General features: G+C 44.6%; 1 protein-coding gene across 2 annotated transcripts in view; it reads left to right on the top strand.

The window, feature by feature from the left end:
* Positions 1-17,354, top strand: part of Vwf (von Willebrand factor) — a 153,119-nt gene that overhangs the window by 13,955 nt on the left and 121,810 nt on the right. For both annotated transcript variants that reach the window (XM_005378755.2, XM_005378754.1), the window contains 3 exons: positions 1,222-1,324; positions 1,586-1,794; positions 7,515-7,639. In XM_005378755.2, coding sequence (XP_005378812.1) covers positions 1,222-1,324; positions 1,586-1,794; positions 7,515-7,639 — 437 coding nt within the window. The remainder of the gene's footprint in view (positions 1-1,221; positions 1,325-1,585; positions 1,795-7,514; positions 7,640-17,354) is intronic.

The following is a 17,354-nucleotide window of genomic DNA, read 5'->3' as shown; positions in this document are numbered from 1 at the left end:
TGGTTGTAGAACTCCTCTGCCTGGCCAGAAGTGAGGAGGCCCTTTCCTAGGTTGAGTCATCAGGGTTCCTGGCTATGGTGGCAATACGAAGTCCACAGACCTTCCCAAGTCTTCTGGACTTGCTTCCACAGATACCCTGTCTCCTTCTTTCTGAGGTGCCAGAGCCCATGCTCCCCCACACCATCTATGAGGAGATATATTTCCTCATGTCCAAGGCAATCTTTCACCTGCATCCCGTTCCCTGTTCCTCCAGGACCCCTAAGGCACTGTGAACCCCCTGTGCGGCCTCGGCCTTCACTGGCTGTCCTCCACCCTCCCTTTCTTCATCAGTTTCCAAGTCTTCAAGACTTGAGACTCAGACTCTACTTTTCTTGCTCCATCATTGCCTGTGGCCAAGCCCGTTATTTCTGAATACCATGAATCTAGCCCAGGTAGCACTTCTCAGACACTGCAGACGGTTAATCTTGATACGTTGTGAAAAATGTCTTGCCAAGTTTTCCCCTTTGTCAGCTGCCAGTACCCTTGTCTCTGTTTTTGCCCCTCACACCAGGACCATGAATGGACACTGTTTTATCGTGTGTTTGACCACTTAAACATCTCAGAGGCAAAGGCAACACTGACCATTTATTGAGTCCTTAGAATTGAGTCATGGATCACCATTTTTATTTTGAAAGAACTCAGGGATTCTGGTTTAGGCTGTCCAAAGACTGACTCACTCTCTCTCTGTCTCTGTCTCTCTCATCTGTCTATTTTGTGGTGCTGAGGATTGAACCCATGGCCCTGCCCATGCCAGGCAAGGGCTCTGTCACCCAGCTGCTCCTCTAGCCCTAAGATAACATTTTTAGTAACACTACCCTAGAGTCCCTTCTAGGAGTAACTTCTCTTGTTGCTTCTATTTGCTGCTGTACCTTGTTGCTACATGCTTGTCTAATACTTATAGCTAGATTGTAAACTCTCAGAAGCAAGTGATCATGTTTTTAAATTTTTCTTTGTGAGATGTAAGAGCCCATGGAAAGCTGGACATCTAGAAGGCACTCAAATAAGTATTTGGAGGTGAACAGGAAGATGAACAAGCAAGGGAGATGTTGAGGGAGATTTCTGCTGCCTACTTATTAGGTCTTTTGGGGGAGTTTTCCACTGAGACAAGATTTTAGAAGTAATATGATCAACATATTTAACGACTTTTATGAGTAAAATGCTACCTACTCTTTTTTCTTTCAGGGGACTTCCAAAATGGTGAGAGAGTTGGTCTCTCTGTGTATCTTGGGGAATTTTTTGACATCCATTTGTTTGTCAATGGTACAGTGGTGCAGGGGGACCAGAGGTAAGTCAGAAGCCCAGAATGCCAAATTAGAAAGGACCCAGGGGATCCCCTTCCCTATGTTTCACATGAAGAAGCTGGAAGTAAATGTGCCCAGAGGAAGCAGGGTGGGGTGGGAGCCAGGTCTCTGTCACCAGGTCTAGAACCTCTGTCCCTTTGGGCCAGGGTCTGAACCCTGTAACATGGGGTTGGGGTTGGAAGGTGGGAGAAATATCCTGAAAATGCACAAGAAGCCCAATTCTGAGCCTGTCCTTTGCCCTCCAGAATCTCTGTGCCCTATGCCGCCAAAGGGCTGTATCTAGAAACTGAGGCTGGGTTCTACAAGCTGTCCAGTGAGGCCTATGGCTTTGCGGCCAGGGTTGATAGCAGCGGCAACTTTCAAGTCCTGCTGTTAGACAGATACTTCAACAAGACCTGTGGGCTGTGTGGTGATTTTAACATTTTTTCTGAAGATGACTTTAGGACCCAAGAAGGTAAGATTTCTTGGGATACCATTTCCCTAAGTTGTGGTTTTGCTTTTTATTTCCATTTCACAGACCTCCACTAATACTCCTTACCTGGCATTTGGGTCCTGTCATGACTGCTTCAGTTTATCTCACCAGCCTTTCTTCCTTATCCTACCTTAGTGCTTAGACCTCTGGCCAATCCATACCCTGGAGTTCCTCAGATCGACTTTGTTCAACTTTTAGTCCCCTATAGCTACTTAGACATGGTACATAGTTGGCAAATACTGGATGGTGTAAGTAGACAGTGGGTGAATGTTGGGTGGTTTGAATAGCCCCTCCCAAGCCCACCTGCAAATGAATGCTAACGTCTATAAAGAGTGGTTCCCCACTCTCTGAAAAGGCCAGCTTATGTTTGTTCAGGAGCAATAGAAGAAAACATGGGTGTGAACACAACTATTAATCTTCTTTTGATAGCTTTAATCCCCTAGACATTTAATTGTTATGTTCCTTTGTAAAAGCTGAAGATTTATAAATGATATCCTGTTTCTTTGACTCATTCACTCTCCAATGAGAGAAATAGTTGGCTGTTTCTTTGGTTGTATTGTACTGTGTTGAAAAACAGTAAGATCATTTGTTTTTTCTTCCCTGGCACTTACTTCTTTTATTGTGCCATAAGGGCGCTTGACGCTATAGATTTTCCTCTAATTACCACGACAGCTATCAATTTTAATATGCACCATGTTTTTGTTTTTATTTCATTCCATGAATTTCCTAACTTCCATTTTGAGTTATTTTTCAAACTATAGTGTGTTTAAAATGTTCCACTGTTTAGAATATTTGAGGCAAACGTTTTATAATCATATTGATCTTGAAATTAAATTAGAAATTTGTGGAGACTTGTTTTTTTTTTTTTTTTTGTCTTTTTGAGACATGGTCTTGCTGTGCAGTTCAGGTTAGCTTTGAGTTCACTTTTAGCCCAGGCTGGTCTCGAACTCACAGTGATCCTCCTGCCTCAGCCTCTCAAGTGCTGGGATTACAGGCGTGCACCACCATGCCCAGCGTGGAGACTTGTTTGTAACCTAGCACAGATGTCACGATTTTTATGCTGAAAGAGAATATATTCTCAGTTTGGTACAGATTCTATGTATGCTTGTGGAATTAATCATATTTCATTAACATTAAATTGCAGCCATTATTATGTAGCCATCACCATCATCCGTCTCCACAACTTAGTTTCATTTTGCAAAGCTGAAGCTCTACTCACTTAAGCAGTAGCTTCCTGTTCTTCTCCCCCAGCCTCTGGAAACTACCACTCTACTTTTGGTCTCTACGATGTTAACTACTCTAAGTACCTTACATAAGCGGGAGCATACAATGTTTGGCTTTTTATAGCTGGCTTATTTCACTTTGCATAGTGCCTTCAAGGCTCATCTGTGTTACTGCCTATGTCAGAATTTCTTCCTTTTCCAGACTCAACGTTCCATTGTATATTTATACCACGCTCTGCTTATCCATTCATCCACTGATGGGTACTTGTGTTCTTCTGTATTTTAGCTATGGTCAACAATGCTGCTATAAATACAGCTATGCATATATCTCTTCAAGACCCTGATTCTAATTCTTGTGGAACTATACCTAAAAGTGTGATTTTACTGTATATAAATTATACTCCTATGGTAATTTTGTTTTTAATTTTTTAAAGGACAATTGTATGGTTTTTCCAGTGGCTTGCCTTTATATATTCTTATCAACCCTATAAAAGTGTTCCAATTTCTCTACATGCTTGCCAGTGCTTGACATATGTATTAAGAGTTGTCATGTTAATAGGCATGAAGTAGCATGCATTGGCAGGTTTTTTGTATAGACATATGTTTTAATTTCTCTGGGTAAATATCTAGGACTGGGATTTCTGGGTGGTAGGACATGTGTATGTCTAGTTTTATAACAAACTTTCACCTTGTTTTCCAAAGGGGCTATACCCGTTACAGAGAAGAAAAAATAAATGAAAATTTTCTAAATCTAAGGAAAAATAAAAATTATCAGATTCAGGGATCACAATAAGCCTCAGGCAAGATAATAAAAATAAAATCCACCCATAGATACAATCTTATAAAATTTCAGACTATCAAAAATGAAAAGATGACATACACAAAGGTAAAAGGCCATATTACTGCTGGGTATAGTGGCACACATGTGTAATCCCAGCTACACAGGAGACTGAGGAAGAGGATTGTAAGTGTGAGGTCAGCCTGAGCAATGTAGTGAAGCCCTGTCTCAAAATAAAAATTTAGGTGGATGGGCATGGTGGCCCACGCCTGCAATTCCATCACTTTTCTCCTTTGGGAACTATTAGACATATGTTGGATATTTTTATTTCATTCTTTTTTTTTCTCTTTACTTTACTTCCATCTCCCATCTTTTTATTCTTCTATGTTGCTTTTCAGGTGATTTGTGAAGGTCAAGGGCTGTACTCGTGCAAAACCAACTGTGTGCACCTCTTCCCAGCTCCACATTAGTAGTACCACGTTGGTACCTTGAAATCGGGCATGTTAGGCATATTCACATCATAGAAATTGGCAAGTGCTACAGATCAGGGCTCTCTCTTTTCCCTGACTCCTTACCTATATTTTCAAATTCACTAATTTCTCTTAACTTTGTCTAATTTGGGGATGATGTCTACTCGATCAATGGAAATTTCTCTTTATTTCATTGACTATTTGTAATTTTAGGAGATAAATCTGGCTATTTTCTACTCTATTATTTTCTTATTTTCTTGTTCTTTTAATGAGTTTAAGTTTCTTTTGTGTAACAATAATTTAACACATATTTTATAATCTGTATAAAATTTAATTATGTGAAGTTTGTGGAGCTCTAATTCAGCTAATTTGGGGTCTGCTAACTCTTGCTTCCAGTGGATTATTTTCAGTGTTCCATAGTATGAGATTATGAGGTCATCTTTGGAAATGTCACATGTGAAATTTTTAATCCAGAGTTACTGAATTTTATATGAAGTATAAATGAGAAGCTGAAAGCTCCCTAAGGACTGTCCCACCACTCAGAGAGCTTTGTGTCAGGGGAGATTCTTCTCCCCTCTTAATCAGAGCTCACTCACTCAAATTAAAGAAACAAACTGTTTTTGTGTCTCATTTCTCAGAGTGGATTTTCCCTTGTCAACTTTATATGGAGAGTGTCATCCCTCAAGGGTCACAGCTTCATCCTGAGGCTCCAGGACCCATTTCTGTCTCAACAGAGTTGTTTCAGCCTAAGACACCTGGGTTAGAAAGATGACATCCTCTAACATCCTGAAGTCAGAGGACTTCCAGGTTTTGCTTTTCTCCAATTTTTTCTGTTTTTCTTCTTTTCGTTTGCCTTTTCCCCCTCCTCTTTATTATTATTATTATTAATTTTTTTGCCTCTTGGAATTTCCTCTACTTTTTTGTGAAGTTATCTGTGGATTCAAGAGGGCATTTGTCTGTTGTAACAGAATAGGTTTTGGATTTTTCTAATCTGCCATGTTGCTAGAAATGGGGGTCTTACTTCTAAAACATTTTTCTTATTATGGACTTTAGTGTTTAAAAAACTAAAAATAGGATCTAGACCATGAGGTAGAAGATGGTATTTGTTGGCAACAAAACCAAACCATTAAAACAAAACAAAACACAAAAAATTCCAAAAGAAAATGAACAAACAAACAAACACCACACAAGATTCTGATGGTATCTGGGAAATCATCTCCAGCGGATTATTTAGTGTGGGGTAATTTTCGTTGGTTAGTAAAAACTCAACTATTTGCTTCCAAACCATTAACTGTGCTTTCTGATTTCTGGACTCTGCCCTGCTTGACTTTAACTCTAGCTCTTGGATGGTTTTCTCTAAATGTGAATATTTATAATTATACCTGTTAGGCAGCCTTATGCCCATGGAGTTTGGGACATAAAGTTTCACTTATGTGAGGTCAGGGCTGGGAAGGATCTTCAAGGTCCTCCAGTTCAGCTCCTCCCTCCGATGAGTGGGCTTCATGGGGTGCTGGGTTCAGCCTAGGTTACCACCTCTTCCTTAAGATGGTTTATGAGGAAACATCCAAGCCTGTGCTATGGAGTGGCCAAGTGCCAAAGATTGCCAGCACAGTGCTTGACACATGGTGGGTACCTCAGATTTCAGTTCTTGTCCACTTGGCTTCTCCAATGTATTAATTTTTTGTAGCTGCCAAAAATCACCATAATTTTAGTAGTTTAAAAACAACAAAAAGTTACGCTCTGACAATTCTGGATGCCAGAAGTCCAGAACTAAGGCATTGGCAGAGCTTCATTGCTTCTGTAAGCTTTAGGGGAGGATCTACTCCCTGCCTCTTCTAGCTTCTGCAGGTGACCTTTGACCTGTGATCACATCATTCTGTCTCCACAGTAGCTTCTCCTCTGTTGATGCTCTTGCCTGTCACATTAAACACATGTGTGGCTGTATTTAGGGACCACTCAAATAGCCCAAAAGAAGCTCCTCCTCCCAAGATCCTTAACTTAATGACATCATCATTTACATGAGATAATATTTATGGAATAGCAAGAAGTGAATATATCTGTAAAGGGGAAATGGTTTTGTTTTTTTTTTTTTTCCTATCACACTCCACATATTAACTGACTATAGTTCTAAGACCTCAATTTTCTTTTTTTCCCCCCAACATAGTTTATTTCCCATTGCCAAGTGCATTATTGGACCTTAAAACTTGCTTCATTCTTCCAGGCCTGGCTCTGCAAAGGACTGCTCATGTCAGTTCTGCAAAGGCAGCAGTCCCATACTACTACCTATGTAACAAAGATTCAGCAGGGTTATCAGGTAGTTGCTCTGTGGTGGCCATTTAGGCTCAGAGGGCCCTCACGGTCCACTGTAGGTAGCTTACAACAGCATAAATGCTACAAGCACCAAAGCACAGATTCTGTGAGAATCTAGAGGACTCCAGGACTGAGGAGTTAAGTTCTATGTCACATCCTTACCTTCCCTCCTCCAAAAGAGTTTTGAGCATTTATAATGCACTGTATAAGATGTAGAGGGCTAGGGATGTAGCTCAGTGGCACAGCGCCTGTCTGGCAAGCACGAGTTTGTGAGTTTGATTCCTAGTACCAAAATAAAGAAAAAAAAAGTAGAGATAAGAGACACAGCTCATGCCCTTCATTAAAAGGCCACTGTTGAATTGGAGATGAATATAATTAAAAAGAATGCTAACACAAAGGGAAGTGAGAGTTACGGCATAAGGACAGGAGGGGGTACAGAGAAGGGGTATACTCAACCAGGCTGAAGTGGGGAAGGGAGGAGAGCTGATGCTGAAATGCTCCTGGCTCCTGGGAGGAAGTGCTTGCATCCTGGGCTGCATCCCAAGCATGAGTGAAGATAGTCAAGGCAATAGGAGGAAGGAGGATGACTCATACAGAAGGAAAAGGCTTTATAGAGGCATGAGAAGGACGTCGGGTGGCATCTTCCTAATCAACTTTCATGTCATCTCTCATTGTATCCATCTGTCCATCCATGCATCCATTCATCTATGCATCCATCCACCCACCCATTCATCCATCCCTCTCCACTTACTTAGCTCCAATTCCCGTGCCCTGTGGTGCCACGTTGAGCATTGTACAGAAGGTCTTCCCCACCCTAAATACCGATGGTCTAATCTAGTAAAAGTTTTCTTCAGGTAGCAATACACCTAGACCTTTCACTCAGCACAGCTGAAGCATCATTTTTCTAATGCTGTTCCTCAGGGACCTTGACCTCGGACCCATATGACTTTGCCAATTCCTGGGCCCTGAGCAGTGGGGAACAGCGGTGCCAGCGGGTGTCCCCTCCCAGCAGCCGCTGCAACAGCTCCTGGGGGGAAATGCAGGAGGTGAGTACAGCCTGGCTGGACATGGCCGGGGTGGTGTGTGACTCCTTGATGTAAATGGCAGGTGGACTTGGCTTCAAGCCCTTCCTCTAGGGCAGGAGTTGACTTATCCATGGGTCTTACTGGCTGCTCAGTGCGGGGTCCCGCAGGCCCTTATCCTCCTGAAACTAATGGTGACTAGAATCCGTCCAACTCCAATTCAGTACTTTTCTGTGCCTGGAACTCTAAAAATGGGTCTGGGCTAGTGAATAGATACTGTGAGTGTCTCAGTCTATTCGTGCTGCTGTAAGAAAATGTCTGGAACTGGGTAATTGAAATTTATTTATTATAGTTCTGGAGCCTGGGAGGTCCAAGATCAAGAAGTCAGCATTCAGAGTCTGGTAAGGGCTTTTTCTCCCTTACCTGGTGGAGGGGCAGTAAAAGGCTGCTAGAGTTACTCACCTGCGGGTCTTTCTCTGCAGGAGTTGGGCTGCATATGATTCTTAAGGTTCCTTTCAGTTCTGAACAACTCCTTACTGCATGTTTCTGTGAATTATACACAGAGAGTCAGTACATACTGGGTCTCAGGAAATACTTAAGGGAATAATAAAGGCAAGTTAAGTGGTATTGTCACCTGGCTGGGGTGAAATATGGAACTGAAATGTGGAACTTAACCCACCCTCTTGCAGCAGGTTCCCTGATTCCTGTTGCAGAGAAAGAATTTTCGGGGTGCCTCAGTAAGAGGTGTGAGAAGGGTTTCTTAGAGGTGTAAGATGCACTCCAGAGCAGAGCACGACACTCAGAGATGTATTACAGTTTGTAATGGGGAATGTTTACCCCTGTCTTGTAGGGGTGGAAAAGCCCGGGAAAAGGTGGCCCACTCCCCACCCTAGAAATGGGTATTTGCCCATTCTACAGGTATGCAGATGTGGGCTTTTTTTTTTTTTTTAAGTAGGTAATTTGAACATTCTTTGGGTTTGCAACCTGCTCCCTTATCTTGGTATCAGGTGCCTGCACTTTACTTTCTCAAGCCAATTTATGGACTCCTAGTATTCCTGAGGAATTTGGGTTTTGATGGGTGTAGATTGAACCAGAGGAATGCTGAAGTGCATTGTCTTGGGTAACTTTGGCTGGGTTCTGGAAGTTGCAATCTTAAAAGTACAATTTTTTAGTTATGATCATCTTGTCTCTTTTTTCTTCTTTCCTTTCTCTTTTTTTTTCTGGTACTGGGAATTGAACTCAGGGTTTTGTGCATGTTAGGCAAGTACTCTACCACTGAGCCACATCCCCAGCTCCAGTCTTGTCTCTTTTTTACCCATCTTTTACTACTATCTTATCTCAGTGTTACCTAGGAATTGCTGTGACCTCCTCAGTAAGAATCCAGAGTCTCTCAATGGTGGACCCTGGGTTCCCCCAACCCTGCACGTAAGAAGAGAAACCCAGCCCTCTCCTACTCCGGACACAAAGTGACGCCTGTCTACACTCACAGACCCCTACCTTAGCACAAGAAAGCCTCATTATTAGCTGGTTGCTCGTCCATGAGTCTTCTTTATTTTTATAAAACAGTCTGAACTTTGGACCCAGGAGTACGTCAGGTCGGGAAGTTATCCTGGCTTGCTGCTAATCTAGGGCCTAGATTGTTAACACAGGGATTTTCAACTTGTAAACAAACACATTCCAAGAGACTTTTTCCCTTGGTTTCCAGTAATTCAATGGTACTGGGAGCCCTGGCTGGTTCCTAAAACCCTGCATGCTCTGGAACACAGCCCAGTACTAACAAGGCCGACTCAGTTCTAGCACCTAGTGGTGGGTGCTGTTGTGTGGGAGGGGGAGACGACTTTTTTCCAGTTGGGAATATTTGAAGTTTGCCCTTGACAGTGCCTTGAGTTTCTCTCACCCCTGGGCATGGCATTGGGTTTGGGTCAGGCTAGGTACTGACTTGGCAGCTTTGGGTAAGACACATGCCTTCTCCAAGCCCTGGCTTCCACCTATGTGAAAGAGGCTGAGGAACAGCACCAGCAAGGGCCACCGAGGGAAAGGAGAGAGGGAACCTGTGCAGAGTGTTTTTACCAGAGGTCTCCATTGTATGTGCCGCTATTACTATGACAACGAGGAGGTGCCCCTTGGTGTTCTCCCATCCTGTGTGTCCCCTGGAGTGCCCCAGCTTTGAGAGCAGGGTGGGGAGCAGCAGGCTCAACGAGCATAAGGTGTAAGCTCCAGAATTCATTCCTGTCTTCCCCTCCCTCCAAGTATAATACATTCCTTTCGGGAGCTGAGCTTAGCTTGAGGTGGGAAGGAAGGTGCCTGGGAGGTGCCTGGCAGAACTGCACAGCCAGACAGGTGAGCGACAGAGCCCAGCTTGTCCTCTGAGCTGCTTGTCCATACAGGTGAATTTCAGAGTGATCACACTCAGGGTATCGTGTGCAGCGAGGAAGAGGGGGGCTGTTAGAATTTCTTGCTTTCATGTCTAAGTTTACATGCTGTTGTTGACGGATGAGTCCTCTCTTCAGTGTTCCGTAGGCAGGGGTGAAATGAACAAGTCTTGGAGAGCTGATCACATTTGTCTCACTTTATTTTACAAACAGGCAGTGTGGAGTGGGTGCTTGACAGATGCTCCCTCGCCCTCCAGAGTACAAAGTACTAATTACTTTTACTGCAGGAGGTGAGGACACATTCTCAGAAGACTTATCCTCAAGTGGAGAACCGGATCTGAGGGCGTGGAGGAGGGAGACTGGGTTCTTTGTTTCCTGGAGACAAAGGGCAGGGAGGGAGGAGCTTTGCTAGCCTCCCCAGGAGCACCTTTGGAGGCTCCAGCTGTATCCTACTACTCACTTTGTCTCCTGAGTACATTAAAGTTCTTCCTAACCAGTGTCCTGGGAACTGCTTAAGAAATTTGGTACCTAGTTCTAGTGTTGGACTGAGGCACCAAATACACTTGACCTACAGGTGCAAGCTTCTTCAAGCTCAGAACTCTCGGATTGTTAAGCTAAGAAAGCAAGGTTGCTTTGTCCTCAGCTAATCATATTGTGTTTGCCCACCACTGGGGCTCTCTCATTGGCTGGGAGGTACAATACTCATCTCCTGGGAGATGATTAAGGTGGTCTTTTGAATGGTTCACTGTCTCTCCGCTGGGCCCCAAATTCAGAGGTATGGGCTGGTAAATGGGGCATCCTTTACCATCTTGGTCATCCTGGCTCTAAGTGTTTTAGGGTGAGGTTTCGGGGTGGGGAGGAAACTGCACCACCCTTATCTGTGCCCCCTTTTCCTCTGGTGTTTCCCATGTTTGAGAGGCCTAGCAAGGATACAGCTCATCCCGAGAGCCAGTTTATACCTAGGGATTATGTACACCTAGGGAATGAGTATTTCCTTGTTGTGTCAATGAAACCCAGTACCTCTCTGTCCTGGGACTGGTAATGGCCTACTGACTGCATGCAGACTTTCAGTTTGTTCAGTTGTTCCAACTAAGGGCAAGATTGCTGGAGTCTGAATCCCCAAGTCACAAATCATTGATGTTAATTTGAAAATGGTTCTTCCACACAACGCGTATTTTAGGAAGAAAGATCCTTGGCAGTTTTTTCTTTCTTTTTAACAGTTTTGGTCCTGGAAACCTCAGAAGGGGGTGAACCTCATAAAAAGATTGTGGCTTTGTGTTGTGGTTCTGCCTGCAATGGGGAAGCCCAAGGGGCCAGGGGACAGCATTAGACCAGCTGTGCTCTTTCTGATGAGGAAAGGGGGCCCTTCTTCTAGAAGGTTTTGCTACCACTTGCTGGGAAATCAGCACAGCAACATTAAACTGCACGTACAGTGTGCAGATGTGTTTACAGTGTCCCCCACGTGAACCATAGTCACTTGGTGTTTTGCCACACAGGCCACAAATCTGTCTCCCGCCTTCCCTGCTGCTATCAGAGTGAACATAAAGACGTTTTTGTCTCTAGCCCTAAGGGTTCTTTCCATATACTTCCTAGGAGTTGGTCCTCAAGATAACCTGTTTTCACTGAGAAGACTCATTCCCCCAGTTATTATTTGGGCTACCAGTGATGCATCAGCTGGAGAAACTACCTTTCATTAATGTTAGGAGGCTTAAGCTCATAGAAACTCCGAGGGGAATGTGCTCCTAGAAGATACCTAGATCCACTTCCTCCCGACTTCATGAACGCTTTCAGCAAACCAGGCCTGGATAGACAGGCGATGCTGTGACCTTGGCTTTGTCAAGTCCTCGGAGCACCTTCGGTAGGTTCTTTCCAGGCAGCTTGTGGGGTTCGGCCCTAGGTGTTCTCCCTGTCCTTGATAAGCCCCTCCTTTTATTCTGTGCCCGTTGGAAGCAGCAGCCCTGCCTGCCCCTCAATGTCCCTAAATACTGAACAAGTGAGGGTCTTTCCTTCTGGTTGCTCCAGGTCTGAGCCCTCATCCATCTGTATTCCTGCCAGTCTCTGAACAGCCTCAGATTTTCTGTTTTTTTTTTTTCTGATCTCTGAATTTGGTGTTTGTTAGGTGAACATAGTCTTTATTTTCTTTTACTTTTTACATTTTCACTTTTTTGCAGTGCTCTCCTTGCCCCTTCCCCCTTCCCTCTTGTGTGAGACAGTGTGCCATTCACCTGCTATTCCTCTTGTTCTAGAAAATCACCTGTCCCATGAGCTAATATTTGTCACACTGCTGCTGAGTTTGAATAACCATAACTTGTCTCCTCGATAGCTCAGAGAGGAACATAAAATATCCACTCTGTTGGGGACAAAGCAGTTCACTCTGCATGTTTTCATTAAATGATGTTTGCAAAGGATGTAGCCAGTACTTCCTAGTATTTGTGCTCAGAGAGGAGCTATAAGGGGGTCTCATAGGCGGCGAGGAGACAGTTTTAGCCCAGAGATGTGGCTGATTAGGCCCACTCTGGGCATCTCCATCTCTTCCATTACTTCACTGGGTGCTTTGGTCTGAGGCTTGTCTCAGCAATTGGGAAGGATTTTGCTGCATTTGTTTGCTTGGTAGAATAGTTGGGATTCAGGGAGACCGTTGTTGGGGAATAGCGTGGCCCATGGAAAGCAGTGAATATCATGCAAAGTCCCTTGGAACCCAAGATCCCTAAGGAGTTAGTTGTCATGACAACATCTTGGCCTGGCTTGACATCCAGGGTGCCCACTCACTTTGTCCAGCAGTGCTTAGCCTGGCACTGGGGTTTGGATACAAGCACAAGCCTGCCTTTCTCCTGTTACAAAGTGAGTATGTTCTAGTCTGTCTGAGTCATTGGTAGACTAAGAAATGAGGACTTATTTCATGTAGTTTACCAAGAAATGAAACACAGGGTACAGTCCCTGGGTCCACTCGGTTCTCTGTATCCTTGTGCAAGTCACTTTCTTGCTCTGTGTCTCAGCCTTCTTTCTCTGAGGGAGCAGCTCTCCTAAATACCCGAATGAACAAGTACCTTTATAGTGAATTTTCTCACCTGAGTGCAGTGGGGGAGGGGGCAGTGAACTGAGTGGCTGTGCTGGGACAGTGGTGACAGGGGTGACAGTTCCTTTGGAGTTTAGCCTCCCAGCATGGCTTGGTGGCTGCCATGGGTTGCAAAGATTTCCCCTGGATCAGCCAGAACTTACCTTTTAGGTTACTTATTTGACAAACCCTTAAGGAAGTTGGATAAAGTCCCAGCGTTAGAGCTATTGTGGGTCTTTGCTTTAGTGACAGTGGGAATTAAAACCAAAGCAAGAATTTGCAGGAAAAAGCTTTAATCAAAAGTAAGAAAAAATGGTAAAGGATTTTAGCTTGAAGAACGGACAAAGATCAGTCCTTAACAAAGGAGAGTAAGAAAAACGTCGGACAGGAATCCAGCCTGAGCAGCTGGAGAGGGCCCACCTCAACACAAGGGTTAGACTGGTGCACCTGCAAAAACAGGAGGCCAGTTTTTCAGGGTTAGGAAAATGGGCCAGGTTCCACTCACGTGTCTCAGTCCTGGTTTTGTGGCTCAGATTGGGTCCTTGGGTTTTTTTTTTTTTTTTGCCTTTTGAGACAAAGTCTCACTATGCAGTTCAGGCTGGCCTTGAACTCACTTTGTAGCCCAGGCTGGTCTCAAACTCGCAACGATCCACCTGTCTCAGCCTCCCTACTGCTGGGATTACAGACATGCGCCACCACGCCCGGCTAGTCCTTGGGACTTGAGGGGAAGTTTGGTTTCCATGGGAGTGATCCTCATGGCCCTGTGAGGCTCTGCTGGAATCTGCGCATCCCTGCAAATCTCTTATTCCAGTGTCCCCAGTCTTGAAGGGTAAGGTGATAGGCTACGTAAATTTAAGGCTGATATATCTTGTTTTGCCACCTTTTAGACAGACACACCCTAAATGATTACCATGCTTATATCCAGCACTGAGAAGGATTTGACCTACAGTCTCACAAAATGAAGGCCAAGCTTTATTCTACATTTAACTACTTATTGAGGGTCTATAGGCCCAAGTGAGATGATTTTTAGTAAAAATCACTTTCAAGTCCCTAGCTGCCTCAGAAGAAAACACAAACTATGTTTTAGATGAGCAGCAGGTTAAGGGCCCAGGAGTTTGCTCATCCTTTGTCCCAGTGGCAGGTTCTGTGTTATGACCATGTCGCTAGTATCCAGGCTCTCGGTTCAAATGCCTCCCGAATATGGCAGTCTCAAAACCTGTGAGAAATACGGCTGGCTCTCTGTGTCTGGGCTGCGTATCTATGAATTCAAACAACTGTGGGAAAAGATCACATCTGCACTGAACGTGCACAGACTGTTTTCTACTTGTTACTCCTTCAACAAGGCAGTGAGACTACTGTTGGTGTAGCATTTACACTGTGTTAGGTAGTATAAATAACCTAGATGCAATTTAAAGTGTGTGACAGGTGTGTATGGGTTATGTGCAAATACTATGCCATTTGCTGCAAGAGACTTGTGCAGTCCTGGATTTTGGTGTCTGAGGAGGGGACTACCGGTCCCCAAAGTGTGCTAAGGGACGCTTGTGCTTCCTAGTGGCTTCTTTCCCAGGTAAGGACTGGAACGGGTAAATAGAAGATGGTCCCCATGAGCACACACTTAGGAGATGTTTTTATGGTTTGTGTGATAATATGTGCAAGGCAGAACAAAGGACAAGACACAGAAGAGGAATTAATCAACCATTGGTGACACGTTAGCAGTTGAATGGTAAGTGGTATGGCAGCTGGGGGAATCAGCTGTGGTTACAGAGCTGAGTGTCCTTCCTCGCTTGGAGCAGGATGGGTGGACTAGTTCTGACTGGGCTCTTTGCTGTCTCTTCCCTTGGATGGACCCCAAACTGGAAACCAGTGAATGGTGTCTGGTCCTTGTCCTTCCTCTTGCCTGCCCTGATCCAGAGAACCACTCGGCTGCCTCCCAGGAGGCCAGGGGAGAGGGTGTGGAGGGGCTATCTCTACTGTGATCTAGGTACCCCCCTTCTCCTGAGGACTGCACCCCAACTATTTTTAGAGAAGAATGACCGACTCCTGAAAAGAATCCATTTGGTGGAAAACTATCTAGTAGTTGTTTGGTCAGAATCTTAACCATGAATCAGAATCTTGGAATGTGGATGGGACTCTCGGGCGGGCCAGAAGCTATAAATAGAATCAGCACCCACCCCCATCCATCCCTGCTGGGTGGCCAATGACAGGCAGCCTCCTGCACAAGATGAATTCCTGAACCCACTGCTTTCAGCCAGTTCAGGCTCCTTCAGGCGCCTCCACACCTCCTCCAGGGGCACTCAGCCCAGAGCTGGAAAGATCAGGGCCTGCTGAACAATCTTGTGCTTTATACATTGGACTCTCCCCTCTTTGTTCACTTGGGTCTTAGGAATGCCCCCTACATAGGAAAGACCTCCTTGGTCAGCTGTTTGGGAACAGACACAATATCCAGGCTATGGACGTCTGGCTTTTGCTTTCTTGCCTTGCCTGCCTGCCACTGGGGAGATGCGCATTTCTCTCCCTCTCCTTTGAACAGACCTGGTGTCTCTGGGTCGGGGCCTGGTGCTCTCTGATTAACTGCAGATGTGATTAAGATGGGCCACAATTGGGTCTGCACACCCGCCTGGGCAGGGTGAGCTCACGGATTGAAGGAGCTGGGCTTGGGCTGTCCTGCCAGCTTCTGGCACCACTGACAGGAGATAAAGGAAGACAGAAGTAGCTGATACTGAGCACTGGAGCCAGGAAGATGCTGGAAATGCCAATTAGCTGACCCTTGTTTTGTGTCCCTGCCAGAATGGTTTAGTGGAGAGCTGAAGAGAAGCCGATCTAGACAGTAGGCAGATGGTAATAATTGTTATAAGCCCCCAGTTCCTGACCTGCTATAATCTTGTTTAATTTTATTTTGCAGCAACTACCTGAGATAGGCATTGCTATCTGTTCTTAGGAGTAGGTTCAGCTGTGAATGATGGGACACCTAAAGTAACAGTTGCTTATACAATCTAGAAGTTTCTTTCTCCCGTATAAACAAGCTCAGGGTAGGGTGTCAGGAGCCCACGTGGTTGGGATTCAGGGTCCTTCCATCGTATTGCTCCATTTTCCTCACCATGGGCTTCTGTCTCATGGGCCAAGATGCCAACTCAAGCATCAGGCACTGTGGCCCCATCCCAGCCACTGGGAGAGAAGACACCAGAAAGAAGCAGCTCTTTCTTTGGAGCACATTCCTGGAAAGTGATAGGAGGACCCTTGGGCTTGTAGTCTACAGGGCACAGCTTGGCCCCATGGCTGAGAAATGGGATCTTTCTTCCCAGGGTCTGTGTCCAAGTAACAGTTGAAAACTGAAGGCCTTATGACTAAGGAAGGAGGGATGATTTTCTGATCTCTACACTACATACCTTTTTTACAGGCGAGGAAGAGCAAGATGAACTTCTTTAAGTCACAAACTATGGAGGTGATGGGGTTGGGACCGAGTCCAGCTGTGCTTCTAGCACCTGAGCTCTACGTAGTGCACAGCATTGTTTTCTAACGTGATTGTTGGGAAATAGGGTGTGGGTGGGTGGAAACAGCTGCCCTTTAGCACCTGTTGGGGTTGGCTTCTGGGCCCTGCTGATACCCAAAACCATGCACGCTTGATCTCCTATGGAATGGCAGAGTATTTTCTCTCATACACTTTATTTATTTATTTATTTATTTATTTTTTTGGTTTTTTTGGTTTTTCTCCGGTACCAGGAACCGGACTCATGACCTTGCACTTGCCAGGCAGGCGCTTTGCCGCTGAGCTAAATCCCCAGCCCCTCTCATACACTTTAAATCATCTCTCTGGGTGACTTAGAGGGATGATGGAATGTGAAAGCTTGGTAGGTAGTTATTATACTGTGTTGTTTAGGGAACAATGACCAGAATAAGAGGCCTGCACATATTCAATACAGAGTCACTTTCCACCCCGCCCCCCCAGTACATTCAGAACTTGTTGGTTGAGTTCTGAATATGCAACCCTTGGAGACATGGGGCTGACTCTGCTGGGCGGTTTGCTAACAACTCGCTCATGGAGTAAGATCAGGCTTCAGCGTGGTCACCCCTTCACTTCACCATGGTTCTCAAACTGTGTAGTCTCAGAAACCTTTTCTACTCTTAAAAATTATTGAAGACCACAAAGAGATTTTGTTTGTTTAGATTACATCTTTTGGTATTTACTATATTAGATAATTATTAATTCATAAATTTTTAAAGATATAAACCCATGATATTTAACACAAACACCTTTCTTTCTTTCATTCTTTCTTTCTTTCTTTCTTTCTTTCTTTCTTTCTTTCTTTCTTTC

This window comes from Chinchilla lanigera, unplaced genomic scaffold, assembly GCF_000276665.1.
Source record: "Chinchilla lanigera isolate Chin_1 unplaced genomic scaffold, ChiLan1.0 scaffold00012, whole genome shotgun sequence".
Classification (NCBI taxonomy): Eukaryota; Metazoa; Chordata; class Mammalia; order Rodentia; family Chinchillidae; genus Chinchilla; species Chinchilla lanigera.
This window is presented reverse-complemented; position numbering and strand designations above follow the sequence as displayed.